Source organism: Anomaloglossus baeobatrachus, chromosome 5, assembly GCF_048569485.1.
Source record: "Anomaloglossus baeobatrachus isolate aAnoBae1 chromosome 5, aAnoBae1.hap1, whole genome shotgun sequence".
NCBI classification, from domain to species: domain Eukaryota; kingdom Metazoa; phylum Chordata; class Amphibia; order Anura; family Aromobatidae; genus Anomaloglossus; species Anomaloglossus baeobatrachus.
In genome coordinates, this window is record NC_134357.1 from 296,747,634 (window position 1) to 296,774,084 (window position 26,451).

The following is a 26,451-nucleotide window of genomic DNA, read 5'->3' on the forward strand; positions in this document are numbered from 1 at the left end:
CAAATGTGACACTTAGACGAGTCTGATATGGGGTGTGGGAAAGCAATTCATGCATGGCAATCATTAATGGGTTAGCCCCATCTCTAATATCCTATCCTAATATGTAGTAGGCATAACAATATTTCCAAATACCTTAAATTAGAAATGTAGTATAGCTCTACCTGATATAACAATGTTTCTTACCTTATTTGCTGGGCATTGCAGCTTAGGCATGGTTACGTCCACTCATATCATGACAGTTAGATGCCTGTGGTCGTAACCATGAATACCTAAGCTGTAATGCCCTGCACATGAGGTAAGAGATACGACTATATCAGGAGAAGTATACTACATTCCTAATTGGAGGTAAGTGCTAATATGATTATTACTCCTACTACATATTGGGATGGGATCTTAGAGATGTGAATACCCCCTTAAGTGCTGAAATAGATTGTGTGGTATTTAGTAATCCTCTGTATATTTTCAGCATCTGTCATAATACTTTGGATTACACCAATATTCAGCACAATCATTTTCAATTATTTGCATCTCATCGGACTATAATTTGAAACTGATGATGGGATGAAGCATCCATGGAAAGCAATGACCAAATAGCATGAGTGTGACATGTTTCCATGGTACCTATCACCGCGTGCGTCCTTCTAGGACTGTCAGCCATAATTATTGTGTCCCGGATGGTGCCACTGCCATGGTAACCCTTCACCTTTGCCCCAGCAAGGCGTCCCTCGGGGTATTCCTGCACGGGACACAGGATCCCTCCACGAGGATAGGGAAAAGAGACAGCAGCAGATTGGGAGAAAGAAAAGGAGGAGAGCCAAAACATTGCACAGTGAGAGAATAACAGATCGTAGAAACATTTCAGGACATGTAATGCAAGATTACTAGACTTAGAGCAGTAATGGGCAGTGGTGCATCTTGATGCTCATGGACCTCAAAGCAAAAGCTTCAACAGGGCCGCCAATTATTGTAAGTCTTTAATAGAATTCAGGGCGAACGATACTTTCCCCCCCCCCCTAGGCTACAGGGCCCGGGTGCAATTGCAACCCCAGCACCTAATGTAGTTGACCCCTGGTAATTGGCTGTTGATGAAAATTGAGGTCCACCTTGACCATAAGAGGGGATAAGAATTCACAAGCCCATTTTCAGCATGCTTGTAAGAACCCAATACTTACTATGTCCTGTGATGGTGGTCGTGTGCTGGGAGCTGGTGCTTCCAAACCTGTAGGAATCCTGCTGAGTGTGGGGGCTGAGCTGCTGGTAGCTTGTTACTGTCCGGGTTAGACTGTTCCCTGAACCAGGGAATGAAAAGTCCATGCGCCCATTGAGCAGTTGTTCTACAAACAAGTTAAAAAATCTCATCAGACTCAATGGTTTCTAATCATTAAACAAAATGTAATATTAAGCAATAATTCTCTAGTCTTCCGAAATAAAGGGAAAATCTGGCTGCGTCTATTGCATAGGAAGCTGTTCCTACCGGAAGTAGGGAATTTTACATAAGGCATACTAAAACCCCATTAGGGGGATATCTGATACTAATAATATCAGTTGTCTGGTACTGTCTATTGTTTGGAGACACTGGAGGGTGGTGACGAGACCTGTATGAGTTGCTCTCTAAAAATGCGGGCCTTCTACAGGATGGTCTACTCCAAGAAGTTGGCCAATATTAATATTATGGTTAAACAAAATATCTGCCATATTATAGGATATTCTTTTGGAGACGTTTCAGTGAATTTAGATGTATTTTCACGTCACACTTTGCACACCAAACCTAGGTTCTCCTTAAAGTTTATCAACTATTACTTTTATACTTAGTCATTACCTAAAGATCTTTTCAGGTGCTCTACAGAGTAACAAGTTGCATCTTGCAGTAGTTTTCACCATTTGGAAGCAACAACATATAGAAGCATAAATCATGACATTCATTTTCATTGGTGTGGATATTATTGTGCACGCTGCCCTCTTTTGGCTCTTTCTCATATTGTTTCTTTGTCCAGTGTAAACAATTGACCTATCTTCGTTGATTGGGAGGGGATCTCACTGCTGGACACTGCACCAATCGGCAGAACGGGCACACTTATTCCAGCTAGAATGGAGCAGTAGTGCACATGTGCCACCTGCTCTCCATTCATTTTGCTATGGAGCTGCTGAGCTCTGCGCTTGGCTTTTTCTGACAACCCCATAGTAGTTGAACGGAAAAGAGATCTGCTGCATAATTTTGTAATGGAGATTAAAGTTCCATGATCTGGTGATCAGTGCAGATCCCAGGTTTCAAACATCCCTCTATCTTGTGAATGGGCGATAACTTGTTTTCACTGGACAATCCCTTAAATCCATTGAAACAGCTATTTCTTAATACATTTATCTTTACTGTGTCCCATTTGTAGCCAGTGGCCAGATTAGAGTGAATGCCATATCATTTTTTCAACTTTTTTTTTTTTTCTACCCAGTTGCTTACTATTTTCTGTTATGCATTACAATCCAAACCAATGAAAACTATATGTCTACGTAAAAGACCATGACCAGGAAAGTATATTACAAGAGTTTAATGAATAGCCCCTCTGTCCACTGACTGCTCCACCACACCGATTGAACAAACATAAGAGGGAAGAGAGTCATGCAACTGAAGGCTGTTAGCACTTTACACTGGTGGGGGGTTGAAGGGAGGGAGGAAAGCATACAGTAGTGGACCCCCCCACCGTCTTGTTGTCACCTTCTGCAGTTGCCCGCATGGTCCCCTTCCTCCTCAGAGAACTGGCATGGTCCATCTGATCCTGACTCTCTGTGTCTGTGGAAATTGCACTGCTGACTGACAGACGTGGGATGACTTCTACAGGGAGTTTCCACGTGACATGGCGCAGATCCATTTCCGATCCCAGGAGTGGGATGAATTTCCAGTGCTTTCCTTCAAGGGACAGGGGCGACTTAGATGGGGGGGTACATACTAAGGAAAAAGGGTTGAAGGGGAATGGGGGGAGGGGTGTTGCAGTTTATGGGTCAGTGTGGTTGGTGCTAACAGCCAACAGACTAAGTTTGTAGAAAGTACCAGTGGGTCCATACTTATTGTCTGCCTTGGAAATGAGTGGAGACATAATCAGATGCTCTTAAGATCTACCCTTCCCTCTATGAATGGTGGCATGAATAAGGATATGAAGATCTTATTCCTTACCTGATTCATCTGAAACACTAGGCCTCTTGCTTCCCACTGGAGATCGAAGGACGTCTGTACTGTACATCAGATAGCTGTCGTATTCTTCACCACCTTCTGCATCAATAATGGGGATATCCGGGATAATTGGGACTGAAAGGAACCAACACAGACAATTGAAGGATGGCTTACAGACCAGAAGTAGAACTTGTCAACCTATATTTCTAATCAATTTACAGTGAATCATTTAGGTAACATCAGTTTAGGTGGACACTTACTGGACATTGGGCGTGCAGGCTGCGTGGCCAAGTTCATGGTGGCCTCTCTCTCTGGTCCCCAGCCTGCTCCATTACGAGCTTTAACAGTATACCGGTATGGCTGAGATTCCCTTAGATTCTCAATGAGAACCATTCGTTTCTTTGGGTCATTAATTAAAACCTTCTTCATAGGTCCGATGGGTTCTACCAGAAAGACAAAGAATCAAAATGAATTTTCATAAGGCTTACATGTTACACAATTAAATACATTGAGGGAAATTTTAAAGCTCAATGTACCAGACAGAATTTAGGCACAATTCCATCCAAAACAGTATTTTATTACCATATTTATTATGTTTTTTTGTCTACTAAAGGGCTATTAATACTCTCTAAATAGGCATAGTTTATTGGGGGAGTGAATGAGTGGTATAAAGTGTGATATTTTACACACTTTGGTGCAAATGTCTAGCACAAAATAGGTCAACTAATGGTGTAAGGTTAGACCATGCTGTCTAAAGATTCACCAAATCTATCAAACCATGTGATAAATTTGACTTTTCATCATTAAATGGCAAGGTTTATTCAGGTTTTTTACCAATTTAGCCCTATACTGAAAAATAGGGTTTATTTTTTATTCTTTTTTTTTGTGTATGTGGTTACAGGGTCAGCCATCTTGCTACTCTATTAACAGCAGTTGTGGAATATGCTTTACAGCAGCCACGCAGACATAGGAGTCTGTAGTATGGAAAAGTTTGATGACTTCTAGGAGAACATCTTCAATGCATGCACTATGAACAGTGCAGGGAAAGGGAAGAATTGAGCAGAAAGCATCACCTGTTGTCATGATATTTGTCTCTAGCTTTATATGCTGGAAATTCCAATTTGGGACGGGCTGAGTCAATGCAAAATACTTTTTTTCTCCCAACTTCACACAAAATTATTTGAACAGAAGACTTTACTTTCTGGTTTACATTAGGGAAATGGGGAAAGAGAACCTGCTATTGAGTTTTTACAAATGAAATTCGTGGTATGACTGTATGGCTGTATAGTCTCTTTTCACCCAGTCCAAATTATACTTTTTTTCTTATAGATATCCAATGTGCCAATGAGAAGAAATCTAGTATCAAGGCCATATGTAAATTAGGCTAAAAGTGCACTTGGGGCGTGTCAATGTTCTTGGGCTACTTCTTCTAAGTACATTTGTACACCCCCAGTGCCCTTATAATTTGTATTGGGTCAAAAGCATCTATACAGCCAACCAATATTTCCATATGTACAAACGTGATGATAGGTTCCCTTTAAGTAAAAGTGGCTGTTTTTTTTCATCTACATGAAAGAGGTTGTCCATTACTAGGACAACCCCTTCTGATTCCACATTTCCCCCAGTTAAAATAATGAAGGCTATGCTCGCCTCCCATACCGGCGCCCTTCCAGAGGTGTCTGGGCTCGCAGTGCCAGGGCTCACGGGGGTTGTGACTTGACACAAGCCCCCATGCACAATCAGCACTGGTTTCCTTCTCCCTGCCTATGGACCAAACAAGCAATCAACAGGAAGTGAGTACAACCACAAAGCTCACTTCCTGTGATTAATTCATTTGGTCTGAAGGTGGGGAAACAGAAGCCACCGCTGATTGGATGTGAGGCTCGAGTGATGTTGCAACCTCACGTGAGCCCCGGCATCACAAGCCGCAGAAACGGTAGAAAGGCGCCGCTACAGGAAGTGAGTATAAGCTTTATTATTTTACCTGAGGGAAACTTGTAACCAGAAAGGGTTGTCTTAGTAGTGGACAACCCCTTTAACTATGCAGCTCACTAAAAGCTACTATCTACTGAAATACAATTTTCCTGGGAGAGCTACATTAATGAAGAAGAACTAGACAGAGTGTTGATGAATAGATGGTGTCCTACTTACGGTTATCCTCGTTCACCATGCCATAGTTAACTTCGTAAGCCATGATATTTCCATTGGTCTCAGCAGGCTCTGCCCAGCTTAGCTGGGTCACTGTGCTTGAAATAACATTAAAGGCAAGACGGCCTGGTTCACTTGGAACTAAGGAAAATAAGAAAGGAAACGGTAGCAAATAATGTATAGATGGGGATGAATTATCATTAGTTGTCACTACATCAACATACTCACCATCCTCAAGGGTCTGACATGTCACAATGTCTGTATAAGGGCCTTCTTCCTGCATGTCATAGGCACCCACACGCATTTCATAGTCACAGTATGGATATAAGTTGACTAACTCTGCAGAAGGCACCTTGGTGTCTATCACAGTAGCATCAGACTCTGAATCTCCTTGAATCCAGTAACGAACCTAAACAATAATGACTTACATGTAAGGGTGATAGAATCGATAAGAACATCTGATAAAAAATAAAGCTGCATCCTTGCACTACAGTTGAATAATCCATCATACAATTACAATAGGTGACCTGCGGCCGATACACCCCCACTGATCATGTAGACATTTGGTCCTTTAATAGCCTGTTTAGACATGCCAACCGCATTTCCGATGACATGTTTTAGAAATGCAATTCAGCCGAGAGCTCAATCTGCACATGCGCTGCCTTAGCCCGATTTTATTGAAAACCAGAGAGGAAATTAAGCTGCGGCAATTATAGCCTCGGAGCAAAATTTCAAATAGGAGTCAGTGACCTGTAGTGACTTGTTATTCAAATACAAGAGGCAGGTGGAGGGGTCATGAAAGGAGGAGAAGACCTAGAGCACAATCCAGCCCCTGTGCACCGAAATCTCATTATCACAATCTTCAAATGGTGATTAAAGAAGAACAACAAAGTGGATTTCTTCACCAAAAGGTATCAATTTGATCTGTATTATGGCGTCATTACAGTTACATCTTTACTTTAACTAGTAAGATTGTTATCTTTAAAAAGCACTTTACATCAGGTGATGATAAACCTGTTTACACAGACAGGTTAACAGGAAATTGGATAGATTTACTAAACAGATGCCAAGCTATATATGCCTAAATGCCCCGTCACACACAACGAGATCGCTAACGAGATCGTTGCTGCGTCACCGTGTTCGTGCCGCAGCAGCAATCTCGTTATGTGTGACACCTACCAGCGATCAGGCCCCTGCTGTGAGATTGCTAGTCGTTGCTGAATGGTTGGGACCATTTTCTTCAAATGCGATGTCCTGCTGGGCAGGACGTATCGCTGTGTTTGACGCCTACCAACGACCACCTAACATAGTCTCAGCGCCCACCGAGATCGTTATACAGGTCGCTGATCGTTACTGCGTCGTTGGTAAGATCTGACTATGTGACATCTCACCAGTGACCTCCCAGTGACTTACCAGCGATACTTATCAGATCACATCGTTTTCGGGATCGCTGGTAAGTCGTTAAATGTGACAGGGGCTTAACGTTCAGATCTCTAATGGATGCCAAGCATCATATGCATAAGGCCCCTTTCACACGTCAGTGATTCTGGTACGTTTGTGCTTTTTTTAAAACGTACCAGAATCACTGACATACGCAGACCCATTATAATGAATGGGTCTGCTCACACGTCAGTGATTTGTCACTGCACGTGTCTCCATGCGGCGTACCCGCGTGTGCGTGATTGCCGCACGGAGACATGTCCATTTTTTTCTGGCATCACCGATGTTCCACGGACCACGCAGTGGTGTGGTCCGTGAAACACGTGCCAGAAAAAAACGTGCTTTTAAAATAAAAATCATTTTTACTCACCCGGCGTCCAGCGATGTCCTCTGCAGCCCGTTCTCCCTGCTGCTTCTGAGCCGGCTCATTATTGTCGCGCACATTCATTATGCGCGACACAGCCGACCCGGAAGCAGCTGCTGCGGGGGTCAGCGCCGGCCGGATGCTGCACCGCGGGAGCGATCAGCACCATGGACAGCGGGAGCACGCACAGGTGAGTTGTTTTCTAAGTGCAATCACGGGCCACAGAGAACGGAGCCCGGATTGCACTTAGACAACCCACGTGTGCCGTGAATCACGGCACACGCAGGGACATGTGCGTGTTTTACACGCCAGTGAAAAACGTCAGTGTTTTTCACTGACGTGTGAAACGGGCCTTACAGTGAGTAGAAATAACTAATATTTTTCAGATAGCTCAAACAATGGTCTTTAGAATGATAAAAAGACACTTACTTTATACCCAGCTGCTTTTCCTCCAGGTGGGGGAACCCAGTTGAGTCGAATTTTTCTAGCGCTAATAGCCTGAGCATTTAGATTAATGGGAGCTCCTATCTTTCCACGAGGAGACTGAAGAGCCTGTTGTGTCATTACTTTTGGTACAATATCTGAAAAATGAATTGCAAAATCAGGTCAATACCAAGGTCCAGTAATATTTGTTTTACCAATGTCTACAATTTGTACTTATTTGCTCACCTGCACTGTCATCAATGGTGATGGTACATTGTGGATACTTGCCAATCTTGGCACCGTACTTTGGATTGCTCAGCTCCAACAGGAATTGTTTAATCTGCCTGTTTCCAAGTAAAGTGTCCATCTCTGATCGGTCAAGGAGAGGAACCAAGACTTGTGACTGAGTTTCATCTCCTTGGAATGTGACTTCACCTTCTGAGAAAGCATAATCCTAAAATAAGAAGGTAGATATTATAATAAAAATGAGAGATCAAACTGAACATCTAGTTAATCCTTTTTTAACATGTCCTACAAGACTTGTGACAATATAAGGATTCCCTTGGGAACAGCAGTATGAGCTGTAGCCTTCTTTCATTCATATTCAGTAATTGCTTCTCACTGGTGATGAGCGAGCACTACCATGCTCAGGTGCTCGATACTTGAAATGAGCAGTTTGGATGTTCTGATGCACTTGACTCGAGTACCGAGAATGACGGTAGTTGATGGGAAATTCAACCATTTTTCTGGAAGATCTTCTCGATTAAATCTTCTCATTGACTTCTATTATGCTCAGTACTTGAATTGAGCCCGTCAGAGCAATGTTAGAGACTCAGCGCTGGACCCAAGGAGGTAGTGTAAAAAACAGTTTGTTTTTTAAAACAAACTACAGCTGCGGAGAGTGGTTTTCTGAAACCTGAAAACCCTATTACACACAGGCAGTACTGTAACAGATTTGTACCTACCTTGCCCTCACGAGCTGTCAGGTCCTGCGTGCGATAGGTCACCTGAGTCTTGCCATTCTGTAGAATTTCACGTGAAAGCGGAACACGAGCAAATTGGTCCTGGCGGCTGTAGGTGTATGCTGGCTTCACGAAGGTCACAACACTCTTAGCTATGACAAAAGATGAATAAATTCATGAATTCCAAATGTATTTAATGGTGTTCAAAGGTGAACTAATAGTTTAAATAACGATTAGCAGACAGACCCATGAATTGAGTGATTTTTGCTGCCCTGCATATTAAAATGTTGTGCGGGTAGTTTGCATATACTGAGGCAAAATTACAAAGCCAAATGTGCCACTTGCTCAATTTGCTAAAAAATAAATAAAATCTGCCATGCATGTTTGCGCCAGATATGCTATGTATTTTAGGTACTTTTCGAGTCTCTATAGACAATAGGAAGTGGCATAGAGAAAGTGTATGGCTTAAAGTGAGCAAAATTGTGACTAAAGTACGGTACTAAAGTACGATACTAAGGTACTTTACACGCTACGACATCGCTAGCGATTTCATTAGCGATATGAAATTCTAGATCGCAAGTGTGATCTTTCGAGATCGCACATGCGTAAAATGACCTATGTGCGATCTACAAAGATCGCACTTGCGATCTAGAATTTCACAATGCTAATGAGATCGCTAGCGATGTCGCAGCGTGTAAAGTAACCTTTACTGTTTGCTCAGAAAATTGGTCTAAAGTAAGCCAAGGAAGAGGTGGCATTAAAGCTGACAAAAGTATCTAAATATGGTCCAAATGTAAGAAATTTGCCCCACTGTCTCTTATCCCACCTTGTTCTTTGATGATTGTGATGTTGACATTTTTGCGTCCCAGACGGGCAATTCCTGAGGGAACCTCTACAGCTTCCACAAGTAGCTGCTTCTCATCATCATCTTCTGGTCGGATGAAGAGAGGAACTCGCACATCCACCATTTCCACCCCTGGCTGGAATTCCACCAGACCGTGGGCATCTATAACAGACACAGTGGGGTGCCAAAGATCAGAAAATGTGAAGGCTTGATGTTTAGGCTGCATCTAGAGGACCTTGGTTCTTACCTCTATCAGATATGACTGTGTAATATCCTGGGGTCACCTTCAAGTCCTGGAATGCCTCTTGTGACACATGCTTTTCTGTGACTTTTACAATTTCAGGTTCAGCTTCTCTTGGGGCCATCAATACAGTGTCTGCGATTGTATGGTCCTGTCTGTAAGATATGATATAGAGATGTCAGATATACATTTGTAGGAAAGATAATGGAACAGCCTTATGATAAAGGGGTCCTCTTTAATTTAACACATACATCTGTGTATGTGCAGCTTCATAAATATACGTTACAGTATTTATACCCATATTCTGGTTCATGAGTGACACTGATGGCATCAATGAAAACATAGTAAAATGTAAGTTTTTATTCTGTACCTCTTGCCAGCATTGGACTGCAACCTGGAAAGAAAAAACAAACAGAAAAGTGAATTTAAAATTGAGCATTTGTGATAGACTGTAATAGAATATAGTGAAGACCACCTCTCAAAATTCCAACAATTATCTGTCCTATTAAACAAGGGGTGGTCGTATTAAGCAAGGGGCCAATATCCTATATATTATGATATTAGGAAATGGAAAATCCATGACAGAAAACTCTAGTTTAGATATTTTGGACAGGTTTACCTGTATACTGTATATATACTGTAGTATATTATGACAATATAGGTGATAATTCGGTATTACATTTGAACACAGTATTACCTGAATGTTGTCTGTTTCACCTTGTGAGTGCCCGGAATCACCTTATAAACCTCATTCAGCTGGGGGGATAAAAATGGGTATTAGATATCCTGATTTTCTGGTGACCCCTCTCCTTAAAATCTGAAATTCACTGTTTCTTGAGTCTTAATCACTGAATAAATATGGTAAGTTGTAATTATTACCAATACATAATATAAAAAGCAACAAGAATGATGTAAACCTTAAATGTGGCTAGTAATTGGAGGTATAGTAATTAATGTTGGGTGAGCGTGTTCAGCACTGCTCGATACTGGATCAGGGCATTTGAGACGTTCAGTACATGATTGAGTATCATGCGCATGCTCAATTTCCCACCTGGCATATTCTATCTCTTACATTTTTCTGGAAGCCCCTAACAAGAGGGTCATAGAGAGAGACTTAAGTAAGGGTCTTCTGGAAAAATGTTCGCGTTTCCCATTGCCTTCCAGTTTGCTCGTTACTCAAGTTTAGCCCATCCAAGCATCTGACCTGCTCGATTCCAGTACAGAGTACGGGAGCATTTTAATGCTGGCTCATCGCTAATAATAATGATTATATAGAGTTGGGTTAGTCTATTCAGTTATTCAGTTGCAGTAAAGGGAACCCCACCCCCCAAAAAAAACAATTTATCCTTTATGATAACTTGCTGATTGCTGGTGGTCCAACCACTGGGAACTTCAGTGATCCTGAATGGAGCGTAGATGCTCATACTCAGCCTCCGCTTTATTCACTATCTGTAGGACTGGCAGAGAAAGTAGAGTACAGTTCTCACTTTTCTCCAGCAGTCTCACAGATAATGAATGGAGCAGAGATTAATGAGGAGCATCTCTACTCTACTCAAGCTTATGCTGACGAACTCTGATCATGGAACCAGAACTCTGACCTCAGGATTGCTGGTGATTCCAATGGTTGGACCAGAAGTGCTTAGCAAGGGTTTCTTCTATCCTCAGGATAGGTAATAATTTGCTATTTTGAGAATAACCCTTTAAACTGCCAACTTACCGTATCCTCTACTTCTTTGCGTAGTTGATCACATTCCCGTGTTTGAGGTTTGGACAGATTTTCAGTGAAGAGTCGAGCCAACCGCAGTGATACTCCATATGGGACTACAAAATGAGATGAGATTATTTTCAGCTAATTATATATCAATACAACGTATATGCAGTACATTGTTATACTGTCTGTAGTATTAGTATTCAGTTTTGTCAGTTTTGTTTTCGTACCTAGCTCTTTAGGATTTAAATCCCCTGGTGCTGGAGCTGGACGGTGGACATTGTTTGCGATCTTCCATCTTACAGTGTCTCCACCTTTGAGAGGACCGTTTCGTACTAGAGGAGTGTTTAAGTAATCAGATGACATCAGACTTTGCCGCAGCATGTAGTGGTCTTCCTTAAATCCAACAGTGCGACCTGTGGGGAAATTTGCTCTGCTGTTATTCATTGTAACAAGAATTCGTCAAACCTGGCTTCATAATTCATTACCCGAAACACCGTGTCTGCAAATTGGGATTCTGATCTGGCTTATATATCCTGAGTCATATTTCAAAGGATTGTTGAAAATCCACTTGTGACTTTTAGGATCGCTACTTCCAATAGGTGGCGCTGTGCTAGAGTTTGTCTCCTTTACTGGAGAGACAATTTGAATATTTCCCAGAGGGGCATTGCAGCTATAAGTCCCCTTACCTGGCAGCCAGACTGGCTTGCAAAGTCTCCTTAAGGAGAATAGTGTTCCCCCGTGGTCCCCACATAGCTTTCTCATGAGCCAGATCAGACACCCCCATACTTTGCACTGACGAGGGGCAAGCACCCCGAAACACCGTGTCTGCAAATTGGGATTCTGATCTGGCTTATATATCCTGAGTCATATTTCAAAGGATTGTTGAAAATCCACTTGTGACTTTTAGGATCGCTACTTCCAATAGGTGGCGCTGTGCTAGAGTTTGTCTCCTTTACTGGAGAGACAATTTGAATAATTCATTACCAAAATTCATTGCTGCTATGATGCAGGACACCTGTATTGCTTATACTGCACAGAAACATGAGTCACAACTTAATATATTCTACATGTATTTATGCTGCATTTACTGCACGAATATCTACACTGAATATACTGTATTTCTCTTATCCTTTAATACATGAATTTCACTAGCATAACACCTTCTATGAGCAGGATCAATATAAGAATAGAACATAAAATTGAGCCTTTATGAAGAATATTTTTGCATAATACAAATATAGCACATACTGTACTTTTTGTACAGAAAATAAACTAGTTCAGCTTCTATAATTGATGTCCATTACCTCGTCCACAGCAGGGCAATAGAGCCAGGCATGCCTGTAAAAAGAAGAAGTCAGAGTTAGGGATATGCGCGCACTACATGATCAGTACTCGTAACTAGAGATGACTGAACCAGAGGTTCGATGTTCGGAGTTGGGGTTTGGAAACTGACTTCCAAAAAACCCCAAAGTTCGCGATCGAAGTTCAACTGATTTATGAGTGCAAATCACTTACACGACCAGCGCTGTGCTTGGGTATGAGTGATGCTCAGCCCAGTGCGAGCCACTTGCAGTGTTTGAACGGCTCGCACTTGGGGTAAAATCAGCATGATCGGATGTACACACAAAAAAAAAAAAATGAGAAAACCCTTTCCCACCCTCCCATGGAAGTATTCTGCTTATGCCTGACAGCATATGGGTGGAGCCATGAACTGTTCCTGCTGAACCGAACGTCCAAAGGTCCACTCATCTCTACTCGTAATGAGCAGTTAATGGTCGGATGGGCGAGACTCGAGTACCGTGTATAATGGAAGTCAGTTACAAACTCAAGCATTTTGGAAAAATGCTCCAGTTCCTCGTTGACTTCCATTATATTCAGTACTCGAGTTGCGCCGATCCAAGCATTAACTGCTTGTTACAAGTACCGAGTACCCCAGCATGGTAGTGCTTGATCATCACTAATTAGAGTTCCTTACGCAAATAGTATTGTTATAGCGCCATTTAATCCATGGCGCTCACTATTTTCACAAGTGAAAAGATTTGATGCGCTCTTGGCGTAGTAAGGAGGTGCTGGTTAAACTGAGTGAGCCAAGTAGCAATCTATTTGGAAATCACGACACTCACAAAAAGGCCTTGGAATTTTTTTCATCATGCTGAATTTTTCTTAGTGCAAAACAAATCAGTGTGGTGCTGGGTATGGGGTCAAAAACCATCAGCAACGTGATGTTTCGACATGTCCCTGGTGCGCTGACACTGGAGGCCACACTGTTCTTTTCCCCTCTACCCTATTTTTTTCTTTACATAGCAAGTATTTGAAAAAGACCACGGACGTGTCAAAACGTCAGATTGCCTCTCGCTTTTGTCCCCGTACCAAACACCCCACTGATTTGTTTTACAAAAATGTAAAATGGCCTCATAGATTTGAAGCTAGTCTTTAGGTGAACCCAGCTCACAACAGACAATTAATTAAATGTTTAGATATGTTTAAAGGGAACCTGTCACCTTGCCAATTGCTTTTTACCTGTATTTATAGGGTTAATCTGCACATAAATAGTGTTCCAATGTGGTATGATCGCTTATTGAAAGTGTGGCTACCTGGAGAAAATAAACTTATTTCACACTGGGAGCCGCTGGCTTTCAGTCAGGGGATGAGCATATAGTGGCTATAATCATTGCTAACAGCACCACTCACTATACTGAGAGCAGGGGCCCTAAACACACCTTGTCACTAGCCTGCTCAATAGAGGAAGGCTGTCAAGGTGTTTTCAAGGTGACAAGATCAATTTAAGTCTTTACCATGCCATATTCTTACCTTACAGCAGGCACAATATTTCCAGCAGAGAAGCAACAAGAGGCCAAGGAGCAGCATGAGGAAGATGAGTAGGGGAATCAGCCATAAAAAGGCACCTGGAGGGCACTCTAAGGAGAGACAAAGGCATCAGCGCTCAGAACATGAAATACTGTAAGTATCTTGAAGCCTGAAGCAGAAATAATAAATAAATATATCATAGTTTTAAAGCATGCCTGTCATTTCAGGAGCTTTTCAGTGTAAGTAGCCGTGTGCGTGAGAAATAACACTATTTGTGGCTGTTATTTCTGCATCTTTCACCATTTTTTCCCTTCTGCAGGCTCTCTTAAGTTTTCAGTTGTCTCTGAGCTAGCAGTTAGAGACTAGCTGTCATGATCACTCCTATACAAGTACATGATAACAGATTGATATCTGCTTCTTGGCTGTTTAGCACATGTACAAAAGTAGCAGCATCATGGAGAAGATCATACAGCAGTGTGGCTGTGAGTCCAGCTGCGGGATAACCTGAATTACTCACTAACCTAGGAGTGATCTGCGTGTTTTAGCCTCTGCCTGTTTTTTCACTCTGCTCCTCACTCCTGCTCTCTCATTGCCTCTCCATATAATTGGAGATGTACCTGACACCTCACTGTATTGCAATAAATTGACTAAAAGCCTCCATACACATTAGACTAATGTTGGCTGAACCTACCATAATTGATCTAATATATATGGGGCATCAACCAACTGGTGGTCCGGAAAGATGTCGATCGAACATGTCCGATTTTGGACTACCAATCTCACTATTCTCTCTGAGCTACGTCATCTATAGACATGCTTTCTTATAGTAAACACAGAACAGCCCAGCGCTTCTGTGTATGAGAGTATCAGATGAGATGTTTATTGTTTGGCTAACAGCCATATAATGTATATGGCCAGCTTTTATTTTGGTAGGGATCATAGTTTCCCTTCGTATACCATCCGAAAGTAAGACAATGATAATGATTAGGGATGATCGAATACCTCAAATATTTGGCTTCGCGAATATTTTCCGAATAAGTTGCCGCTATTCGAATATTCGATGCGCAATGTAAGTCTATGGGAAGCCGGAATAGTTCCGAATAGTTGTTATTCGGGTTTCTCAAAGACTTACGTTGCGAATCGAATATTCGCGAATAGTTGAATAGCGGCGACCTATTCGGAAAATATTCGCGAAGCCGAATATTTGAGATATTCGATCATCCCTAATAATGCTAAGACATGGATTCAGCTCACCTTTTTTATTCTGTACCATAACAGTGTAGTTTGATAACACAGAGCTTAATCCCTCCACTGTGTAATGATAGGTGCAGTCATCCTCTTCATCTCGGAAGGAGCATTTCTCGGTTCTGTCATCAGCTAGTATGAAGATTAAGAGATGCCAGTCATTAAATGTGACCATAGTTTACTCAACATAGAAGACCTACTGGCCCAGCTCTAGTCATAGGTTGTTGATATGATGGATACAGGCTCGCACTGGCACACAGGGGAAGTGGTGAGTTCCCCAGTGGGCCCCTTGGAAGGAGCGGGACCCCCACCCACATGAGCAATCACTTGATTTCCAAAGGCAGCATGTTATCAGTGATATAACAAAGTACCCAGTTTATAATATTATAGAGAAGAACAAATTTGTGAATGAGCGTAATATAATATTTGCAGGTAGCTGAACAATGGGCTCCCAGAGTCAATGTTACTGGTAGGCCCTTGGCAGCCCAGTTCGACACTGTATGGAAATGTGTCACCTTTTGTGAGTTCATCCACCATCTTTATCTTGATCTCACAGGATTCACATTTTTTTCCCTTTTTCTCTCCGGTGCTCCACGCCTGGCATTGCACGCATGTTCTGACATCCTCGCAGGCTCCCAACAGGCGCTACACGAATAGATAAAGAAAAGAACATTTATCACAAAGTTCAAACTCAAAACTAAGTTCTTGATACAGTTCTTAAATCACCATGTACCCCTTCGTTTTTACAGGTTTAACTATGGTGACCAACATTTGCAAAATGCATTGTTTTAGACCCCTTTGTTGGCAGAGTCATCAAAATAGTTTGGGTCCGTAACCCGAGCATAGCTGGTAGGAGTTGTAAAATGTGACAAATTTTCAAAATTTAGGTCATGCCAACGTGCACAATTTTGGTAAATTTGAAGCTTTTGCATCAATTTCTTCCCAGTGTTGTGTTGTATTTGTTTATCACAATCTTTTTTTTTCCCATCATCATAGAAGAATATAATGTAAAATTCATGTCCCAAGCATGATCTTTACACTGGCAGCACACATACCAGAGAGGTGCTAAATTCACAGAGAACATCTGTAAACTGGGGATCTGTGTCACACTGGCAACGTCCACAAACACACCTCCCTCGGCCATTGCACAAGCCCTGCAGAAAAAGAAAGTGCATCAGCATCACCTGCGGATATCACGTAGGCATGTTCTATAATGATAGTGCCTTGTAATAAAGTAAAGCTAAAGGTTTTCAAATGAACTACATCTACACATAACACTTACCCCGTGTCTATCCAGGCAGGTTTGATTGCTTGTTGGGCACTCACATCCATCCCCTCCCCATCCACTTATACAAGCGCAGGCTCCCATGTAACAACTGCCTCTATCTGCAAGTGTAAGACATAATTTGTAATTTAAAGGCATAGTCTCATGTTCTTTGTTCACGAGCCCACCGCTCCTCTGCCTCCCACCTTCCCGCTTGAGGGAGTAGTGCACTACTGATGATTAACAGTTCAGACCAAAGACATGGTAGTGCCCCTGGCCTGAACTGTGCGCTGTACCATAGTGATAGAAGAAGTAGCTTTGCTTCTACTGCATTGGAGGAGAAAGGAGGACTGAAGCTACCCAGATCTGGCCAGCTTAATAGCAGAACTTACAGGCTCCAAAACAAAGACTTAAGGCCCCGTCACACAGAGATAAATCTTTGGCAGATCTGTGGTTGCAGTGAAATCATGGACATGTTCCATTTGTACACAGCCACAAACCTGGCACTGATTGTCCACAATTTCACTGCAACCACAGATCTGCCGCAGATTTATCTCTGTGTGTGACAGGGCCTTTAAATGAATTGCTGATAAAGGCATCAAATCCAAACACATCACAGAAAGAAAGAGACTATACTGATATCTTGTCACAATACTAATTTACTGCAGGATGCAGACAGGCCCAAGTAATATATGGTGGAGGTGATGAACCGCTACTCACACTCCTATTGTGGCACCCCAGGGTTGCCACAGTAACAACACAAAGGGTTAACTCCCCACACACAACACCAAGACCTCCTGGCCAGAAGGGGGAGACCAAGCTGCTTCCCTGTACATTCTGCTGGGGGGAGGAAATGGTCAGAAGTAGTTTCAGTTTGGAAGTTCAGTGCAGAGCACTGAGGAGAAAGGATCTGTAGGTTGGAAGCTGGCTTTAGCTCACCTCAGGATCCACTGACCAATTCCAGGCCTAGCTGAGGGTCTGAGGAAAGGAGAAAGCGTACACAGAGGAACATTCCTGGGAGGCAGAGCATTGCTGAGCTCATCCCCAGTGGAGCACACAGAACGGATGCTGGATCCGAGACTGCAGGTTACATACTGTACAGTTACCACCAGAGAAGTGAAGATTCCAGATCTTTCACCTGTACCACAGACACAAGCAACAAACGCAGAGTTCAGGAACATACTAGGAAGGACTCGAGTTGCCTGTCAGGTCGGTACCGAGGAGCAGAGCAGAGCAGAGCCAGCTGCATAGTTCATACCGCAGCAGGGCCACAGACACACAGTGCAGGCAAGGAAGCCAAAACGGCCCGGCTGGGTGGGAGAAACCCTGAACCCCTCACAGACTCCGTGGACAGTACTCTGCTGAATACCATCATCAGTAAAGGACAAAGAAACTGCAAAACCGTGAGTCTGCCTGTTTATTGTGCTCGTGTCCTGCACTCCCCCCATAGACTAACACACTGCCCCGGGGAAAAGGCTCTACCCGTGGGGAGCCGTCCCATCTCAAGCTGCCTTCCATCACCCCGGAGGTTCTGCAGCAGCGGTGGTCATCTCTGATCACATTCCACGGGTGGCGTCACGAACACAACCCCCCCCTTTTTATTGTGGAACCAGGGAGCACAGACCGGGTCACGACACCGTGATCCCCTTTCCAGAAGCGACCCCTTGGCCCGGTTCTGGGTATCTCCTTAACCCCTGGCGACACAACTTTGGCGTCACGAACAGGATGCGGACTGGACCCGGCTGCAACCCGGGTGACGTGTGCCTGTAAAGACTTATTGCATCGCATAAAAGACTTGCACTGTGAATTGTTGCAACAAAGAACGGACTTTAAACTGTGCAAAGATACCTGGAAAAATTCAAAAACATCATTGGTAAAATTTTCCAGGCGCCATCTTTAATCACGCCATTACCTGCTACACGCGGGAAAACATCGCGCCTAAACTAAGACTCCGCCCACCGCTTGCAGAGGAGGTGCGCTCGGTGCTGCGACCCGAACGAAAACGCAGAAAAGTGTCCCAGGCTTGCTGTCAAGAAGACTGGTGAAATTAACTAAGGGGGCGCAAAGATGTCGCAGCAGGGAGACGCTGTTGTACCCGGCGGTGCAGCGGCACCTATCATGCCGTTCCTGATGCCGTACACCCCGGGTGCAGTGTGGCTGCCGCAGTACTCAGGTGAGCCCAACGCACTTAATGACTTTATCGGAAAGCTAAAAATCTACTACAGCATGTACCCCCTGACAGAAGCTCAGCGTGTTGGTATGCTTATGGGACAGTTAACTGGCAATGCCCAGCGGGAGGCTACATCCTGGCCGGATGATGCAAAGGACACTGTAGAGCATATAATAGCTGGACTAAAAGCAGCTTTTGAATCCACTGCTGGCAGCCGGGCTAAAATGAGGTTCTTTGGATGCAAGCAAAAACCTAGAGAGAGCGCAAGAGACTTTGCCTTAAACTTGCAGGAGGCGCTCAGAGCACTTAAATTAGCAGAACCTGCCTTAGCCCCTGGAGCAGATAAGCTGCTGATAGACCAATTCCTGGATGGACTCTCATCCCCTTCCCACCGGGGACAACTGAGCATGATGGTGATCCAGGATCCAGGACTAACATTTGCCCAGCTAAAGGATAGAGCCATCCGCCTCCAGCAGGTGGAGGAGCCGCAGGATATAGACTCTGTTCAACACCTTACAGTGGCACCCCAGCAGCCAGTAGTGCCGGTGACATCGGCCATGTCAGCGGCTGTTGCTAACCACCTGGAGCCCATCACTAATGAGGCTCTACATCAAAAGCTTGAAGCCCTTACGGACACTGTTGCTTCCATGGCTAGAATCGTCCAGGAGCTGCGTGGATCCAAGTCTGCACCCAAGATTGAGCTGGCGACCAGCAAGGAGGATGTCCCGTGGATGAGGCCTAGGAGATACCAAGCGACGAGAGGACGACCCAGCGACCGCTACCAGCCGGATGGACAGCCCATTTGCCGCCGTTGCAAGGAGCCAGGTCACTTTGCCCGTGAATGTGCTTTAAATGGGGATCCCCTGGGGAGGCGGGCCGCTCCTCAGGAATGAACTCTCAAGGTCCTTCACCCTGGCACGACAAGTATGTGGGAGGACGTCCAGTCATCCCCATCGTGCTGGATGGCATTCCGCTCAACGCCTTGCTGGACACTGGTTCCCAAATAACATCAATTCCGCATGTCCTTTATAAGAGGTACTGGGCTGATTCAGACGTTAGCAGCGGTCCATCTAATGTTGCATTGAATATATGGGCTAGCAATGGTGAATTAGTACCACAGGTTGGTTTCAGAGAAATGACCATTAAGATTGGGAGAGTAGAATTGCAGAATCAGGGTATTATCATTGTTGATGTTGACCGACGAGAACGTGAACCAACTATGCTGCTAGGAATGAATGTAATTGAAAATTGTTTTGCAGAGGTAATTACTGTCTTGCAGCAGATCGTCGAGACTGCCAAACCTGGGCAACAGAGACTCCTGCAGAAGGAAATTAAAGCCTTGATGCTGAAGCAGCAGGTAGAAATGTCAGGAGGTGAAATTGGCAGTGCAAGGGTAAGTGACCCAATACCTATTGTAATTCCTCCCAAAACAGAAATGCTGGTCTGGTGTAGAGCCGCAATAGGCATCAGAGGGCGAGACTATCAGGCCCTGGTAGAACCCGTGTACTCAGACAGTAGGCCCACTGTACTGACGGCCAGAGGAATAGTTGAGGTACACAGGGGGAGAGTGCCAATACGCCTTCTAAATTGTGGGGAAGATGAGGTCACCCTACCTAAGTATGCTACCATGGCTAAGCTATATACGGTTGATAACAACGCCATCACCACCGTTGAGCCCTTGAAGCCGTCAAATCAGGCGGAGGACAATGGCTCAGAGGGAAAGCTGGAGGATTGGTGCCAAAAGCTACATGTAGGTACCGATTCTACACCCTCCCATCAAAAGCATGGAGTATACAGGGTAGTGAATGAATATGAACAAATATTCAGCAAACACCCATTAGACTTTGGGCAGATCAAAGGGGTAGAGCACACTATACCCACAGGTCACCATCCACCCATAAAGGAGAGGTATAGACCAGTACCACCGGCTCACTACCAATGCGCCAAAGACATGCTCAAAGAAATGAAAGAAGCAGGGGTAATAAGAGACAGTTGTAGCCCCTGGGCAGCCCCACTAGTGCTAGTTAAGAAAAAAGATGGGACCATGAGGATGTGCGTAGACTACAGACGGATCAACCGCATTACACACAAGGATGCATACCCATTACCTAGGATAGAAGAGTCATTGGCTGCATTAAAATCCGCTACTTACTTTTCCACCCTAGATCTGACTAGTGGGTATTGGCAAGTTCCTGTGGCAGAGGCTGATAAGGAGAAGACAGCATTCACCACGCCGATGGGCCTCTGTGAGTTCAATTGTATGCCGTTTGGACTCTGCAACGCACCTGGAACCTTCCAGCGACTGATGGAGTGCTGCCTAGGACATAAGAACTTTGAAACTGTCCTCCTGTACCTGGATGATGTCATAGTCTACTCCAAGACCTATGAACAGCATCTACAAGACCTGGCAGAAGTGTTTGAAGCCTTATCCGGATACGGCATGAAAATCAAGCCATCCAAGTGTCACCTTCTAAAGCCAAGGGTACAGTACCTGGGACATGTCGTGAGCTCAGAAGGGGTAGCACCAGATCCTGAAAAAGTTACCGTGATCAGAGATTGGCCGAGACCCACCAGCGTGAAAGAGGTGAGGCAATTCCTGGGACTGGTAGGCTACTATAGAAGATTTATAAAAGGGTTCACGAAGCTAGAAGCTCCCCTACAAGACATCCTGGTAGGACAGTCAAAGAAGTCTGCAGCCCGAAATCCTCCTTTCCAGTGGAGTGATGAGAGAGAAGAGTCCTTTAAGAAGTTGAAGTGGGCACTGACAGGAGAAGAGATCCTGGCATATCCAGATTACCATCAACCCTTCATTTTGTACACGGATGCCAGCAACGTAGGACTGGGAGCAGTATTGTCTCAAAAGCAGGAAGGCAAGGAGAAAGTTATTGCCTTTGCAAGCAGGAAGCTCCGGCCTACAGAAAGAAACCCAGAGAATTACAGCTCCTTCAAGTTAGAACTACTGGCAGTAGTTTGGGCTGTAACAGAGCGTTTCAAACACTACCTGGCAGCTGCAGAATTTACCATCTTTACTGACAACAATCCGTTGACCCACCTGGACTCTGCAAAATTAGGTGCGCTGGAACAGCGATGGATAGCCCGACTGTCAAACTACAACTTTGTCATCAAGTACAGGGCAGGCCACAAGAATGGGAATGCAGATGCTTTATCCCGGATGCCACACTCGGGGAACGTGGAAGAGGAACCGGAGGGACTGGAAGAAATTGAGCTGCCGGCCTTTCACCATCCTAAGGTGGGACAGTATCAACCGAGTGTCTACCAAAAACAACAGCAGGCAACTCTCAACCCATTAGCACACCACGGATGGGCTGACACACAAGACAGCGATCCAGCTGTGAAGCTAGTGAAAGAACTGCTTACACAACAAGGTGCATACCCTAATCAGAATGCCCCAGCTGAGACACAACATCTCTGGAAAGAGAGAGGTAAATTGTTCCTGTACCAAGGGAAGCTCTGTAGAAGGCACACCAATCCAAAAACACATGAGTTGGTCTGGCAGATCATCGTGCCCAAGAGAGACGTCAAGATGGTTCTGGAAGCTTACCACGACGGTGCTGGTCATTTTGGTTGGAAAAAGTTGGAAGTGCTCTTAAGAGAAAGATTCTACTGGGTTGGCATGAGAAAATCAATTGAAGATTGGTGTAGAAAATGCGGACCGTGCAACCTCAGAAGAAAGGATCAACAGAACCAGAGAGCTTCACTCCAGTCCATAGTAACCAAGCAACCACTCGAGCTAGTCGCATTAGACCACGTCAAGTTGTCACCAAGCCGGTCCGGCTATGTCTATGCCTTAACCATCGTGGACCATTACTCACGCTTCTTAGTGGTGGTACCCGTGAAAGACCTTACAGCTAGAACAGCAGCTAAAGCATTCCAGACGTACTTTTGCAGACCCCATGGTTACCCAGAACAAGTCCTTGCAGATCAAGGTCCAGCTTTCGAATCACAGATCTTCCAAGAATTCTGCAACATGTATGGCTGTAAAAAGATCCGCACAACAGCATACCATCCCCAAACAAATGGCTTATGTGAGAAGATGAACCATATTGTGATTGACCTGTTGAAGACCTTACCAGAGTCAGAAAGAAATCAATGGCCAGAGAAATTGCCAGACTTGGTGGACTTGTACAATCATGTCCCGGTGAGTTCTACAAACTGCACCCCCGCTTACCTTATGCGTGCAAGGCCCGGTAAACTGCCAATTGATTTAGATATGGGAATTCTGAAGCCAGATGCAGAAATTCAAGAATCCAATTGGGATACCCTACGTCGGCAACAGTATCGCCAAGTACAAGAGTGCGTAGAGAAAAGTCTCCAACAAGCTAGGGGAAGACAGGAGAGAACCTTCAACCAGCATGCTCTAGCAACCCCATTGCAACCTGGTGACCAAGTTCTCAAGAGGAAACGGCACACAAACAAATTGGATAATCAGTGGGAAACCACCCCATATACAGTCTTACCATCCAGTATGGATAATCCCAAAGTGTGTCTCATCAGTAAGGATGAAGGAAGGACATCAGCTGTCGTGTCAAGAGATCAACTCAAACCATGTCCTGAAACCCTGAAGACACCAGAAGTCACTTTACCCATACAGGTACAACCTGTCAAGAAGGAAGAAGATGTATTCCATACAGTCTTAGGAGATTTCCCAAAAACATGGCCAAATTACTATGGAGCAGTAGTAGTCCCAATGATCGCCTTCCCTCAAGTGGTGGAACCAACATCAGAATCCATACCACAAGAAGTCCCAAGACATGAAGAACTGGAAGTTGAAACCGTAGAGGAAGAACAGATTCCTGGTCCCAGTGGGCTTGCCAGTCCTACAGTCAGTACCCCATCCTCACAAGTACCAGAAACACCAAATAGGTACACTTCCACTCACACCATTATGCTAAGTACACCCAGTACACCAGCAGTACGCAGGTCACAGCGTAGTACTCAGGGTCAGATACCAGCAAGATATAAGGACTAATGTGAAATTGCATATAAAATGTACATATGTTATAATGTTTATATGAAAAACCGTACCAGTTTAGTGTACAGAAAAGGTGAGAGAAGAGTGGTGTAAGGTGGCAGCACGGAGAGTTACAACTTGATCACATTGTTGGTGGCCCGAGGGCCGTGAGGCCTACTGCACTTACGACCAGAGTAGAGACACCTTTAAGAAGTGTTTGTTGATTGAAATGTTTATTTAATTGCAACGTTAAGACCAAAAGCCCAGTACCTACAGAGACTATACTGTATGAACACTTACATATTTTTGAACATTTTGGACTCTTTTTGAGCTTTAAGGTTTTTGTATTTTTTCCTTTTGAGACTCTGTATATATACAATTGTTGTGATAACTTGTTTATTTGTTTCACAGTCCCGGAGTACTGTTCTTCACTAAGGGGGAATGTGGCACCCCAGGGTTGCCACAGTAACAACACAAAGGGTTAACTCCCCACACACAACACCAAGACCTCCTGGCCAGAAGGGGGAGACCAAGCTGCTTCCCTGTACATTCTGCTGGGGGGAGGAAATGGTCAGAAGTAGTTTCAGTTTGGAAGTTCAGTGCAGAGCACTGAGGAGAAAGGATCTGTAGGTTGGAAGCTGGCTTTAGCTCACCTCAGGATCCACTGACCAATTCCAGGCCTAGCTGAGGGTCTGAGGAAAGGAGAAAGCGTACACAGAGGAACATTCCTGGGAGACAGAGCATTGCAGAGCTCATCCCCAGTGGAGCACACAGAACGGATGCTGGATCCGAGACTGCAGGTTACATACTGTACAGTTACCACCAGAGAAGTGAAGATTCCAGATCTTTCACCTGTACCACAGACACAAGCAACAAACGCAGAGTTCAGGAACATACTAGGAAGGACTCGAGTTGCCTGTCAGGTCGGTACCGAGGAGCAGAGCAGAGCAGAGCCAGCTGCATAGTTCATACCGCAGCAGGGCCACAGACACACAGTGCAGGCAAGGAAGCCAAAACGGCCCGGCTGGGTGGGAGAAACCCTGAACCCCTCACAGACTCCGTGGACAGTACTCTGCTGAATACCATCATCAGTAAAGGACAAAGAAACTGCAAAACCGTGAGTCTGCCTGTTTATTGTGCTCGTGTCCTGCACTCCCCCCATAGACTAACACACTGCCCCGGGGAAAAGGCTCTACCCGTGGGGAGCCGTCCCATCTCAAGCTGCCTTCCATCACCCCGGAGGTTCTGCAGCAGCGGTGGTCATCTCTGATCACATTCCACGGGTGGCGTCACGAACACAACCCCCCCCTTTTTATTGTGGAACCAGGGAGCACAGACCGGGTCACGACACCGTGATCCCCTTTCCAGAAGCGACCCCTTGGCCCGGTTCTGGGTATCTCCTTAACCCCTGGCGACACACTATCATTCATGGTCATAGGGTGGGGTTGCTTAGTATTATAAATGCACACAGAAAAATAATTGGTCACACAAATAAACTGCTCCTGGGACAGTGAAGAGAAACGGCAGTATCTACAGGTGGAGTGGCATAATGTATGGTAGCCAGACCTCTCTAGTCTTCATTCCAGTTACACAAGCAGCTCAGTGTTACATTGTGAACCAGTGGTATGACCATTTTTCGAAACTGTCCCTGTAGACAATTTTCAACTTGACAATGGCAGGTCACATGTTATTCATATTACAGTGCGCGCCTGTCTGGCTGAAACTTTCTACCATTAACTCCAGTGTCTCTGGACTTGCCACCAGTAGAGCACATCTGGGATGTCATTGGTTAGCAGTTGCAAAAGGAGCTTTCAAAGTTGAGCTGTGTGTGTGTGTGTGTGTGTGTGTGTGTATGTGTATATATATATATATATATATATTATTATTATTATTTATTTATAGAGCACCATTGATTCCATAGTGCTGTACATGAGAAGGGGGTTACATACAAAATACATATACAAGTTACAGTAGACAGACTAGTACAGAGGGAAGAGGGCCCTGCCCTTGCAGGCTTACATTCTAAAGGATTTTGGGGAGGAGACAGTAGGTGGGGTGGGGGGAGTCGGGCGGCAGCTCCGCACGGTGGTCGGGCGGCAGCTCCACATGGTGGTCGGGCGGCAGCTCCGCACGGTGGTGAAGCAGTGAGGTCATTGAAGGTTATAGGCATTTATGAACAGATGAGTCTTTAGGTTCCGTTTGAAGTTTGCAAGTGTAGTAGATAATCTGATGTGTTGAGGCAGCGAGTTTCAGAAGACTGGGGATGTTCGGGAGAAGTCTTGGAGGCGTTTGCATGAGGAGCGAATGAGAGAGGAGGAGAGAAGGAGATCTTGGGAGGACCGGAGATTACGTTTTGGAGTGTAGCGAGAGATTAGTTCAGAGATATATGGAGGAGACAATTTGTGGATGGCTTTGTAAGTCAGTATTAGTAGTTTGAATTGGATACGATGGAAGATTGGGAGCCAGTGAAGGGACATGCAGAGAGGAGAAGCAGGGTGGTAGTGTGGCGAGAGGTGGATCAGTCGGGCAGCAGAATTAAGGATGGACTGGAGAGGGGCGAGCGTGTTAGCAGGGAGACCACAGAGGAGGATGTTGCAGTAGTCGAGGCGGGAGATTATGAGGGCATGCACTAGCATTTTTGTAGATTGAGAATTGAGGAAGGGACGGATTCTGGAAATATTTTTGAGTTGAAGACG

General features: G+C 44.6%; 1 protein-coding gene across 3 annotated transcripts in view; it reads right to left on the minus strand.

Moving 5' to 3' along the window:
- ITGB4 (integrin subunit beta 4) overlaps nt 1-26,451 on the minus strand; it is a 114,691-nt gene that overhangs the window by 10,335 nt on the left and 77,905 nt on the right. Inside the window, exons 14-35 of one of the 3 annotated variants that reach the window (XM_075349616.1) lie at nt 16,632-16,735; nt 16,405-16,503; nt 15,865-15,994; nt 15,359-15,481; nt 14,108-14,214; nt 12,601-12,634; nt 11,524-11,709; nt 11,303-11,406; nt 10,283-10,341; nt 9,956-9,979; nt 9,592-9,740; nt 9,327-9,506; nt 8,504-8,652; nt 7,785-7,992; nt 7,545-7,696; nt 5,540-5,720; nt 5,315-5,452; nt 3,424-3,606; nt 3,167-3,298; nt 2,711-2,902; nt 1,173-1,334; nt 622-756 (exon numbers count right to left, since the gene is read on the minus strand). In XM_075349616.1, the coding sequence (XP_075205731.1) occupies nt 622-756; nt 1,173-1,334; nt 2,711-2,902; nt 3,167-3,298; nt 3,424-3,606; nt 5,315-5,452; nt 5,540-5,720; nt 7,545-7,696; nt 7,785-7,992; nt 8,504-8,652; nt 9,327-9,506; nt 9,592-9,740; nt 9,956-9,979; nt 10,283-10,341; nt 11,303-11,406; nt 11,524-11,709; nt 12,601-12,634; nt 14,108-14,214; nt 15,359-15,481; nt 15,865-15,994; nt 16,405-16,503; nt 16,632-16,735 (2,931 nt within the window). The remainder of the gene's footprint in view (nt 1-621; nt 757-1,172; nt 1,335-2,710; nt 2,903-3,166; nt 3,299-3,423; nt 3,607-5,314; nt 5,453-5,539; nt 5,721-7,544; nt 7,697-7,784; nt 7,993-8,503; nt 8,653-9,326; nt 9,507-9,591; nt 9,741-9,955; nt 9,980-10,282; nt 10,342-11,302; nt 11,407-11,523; nt 11,710-12,600; nt 12,635-14,107; nt 14,215-15,358; nt 15,482-15,864; nt 15,995-16,404; nt 16,504-16,631; nt 16,736-26,451) is intronic. The other 2 variants (XM_075349614.1, XM_075349615.1) reach the window with 2 other exon arrangements.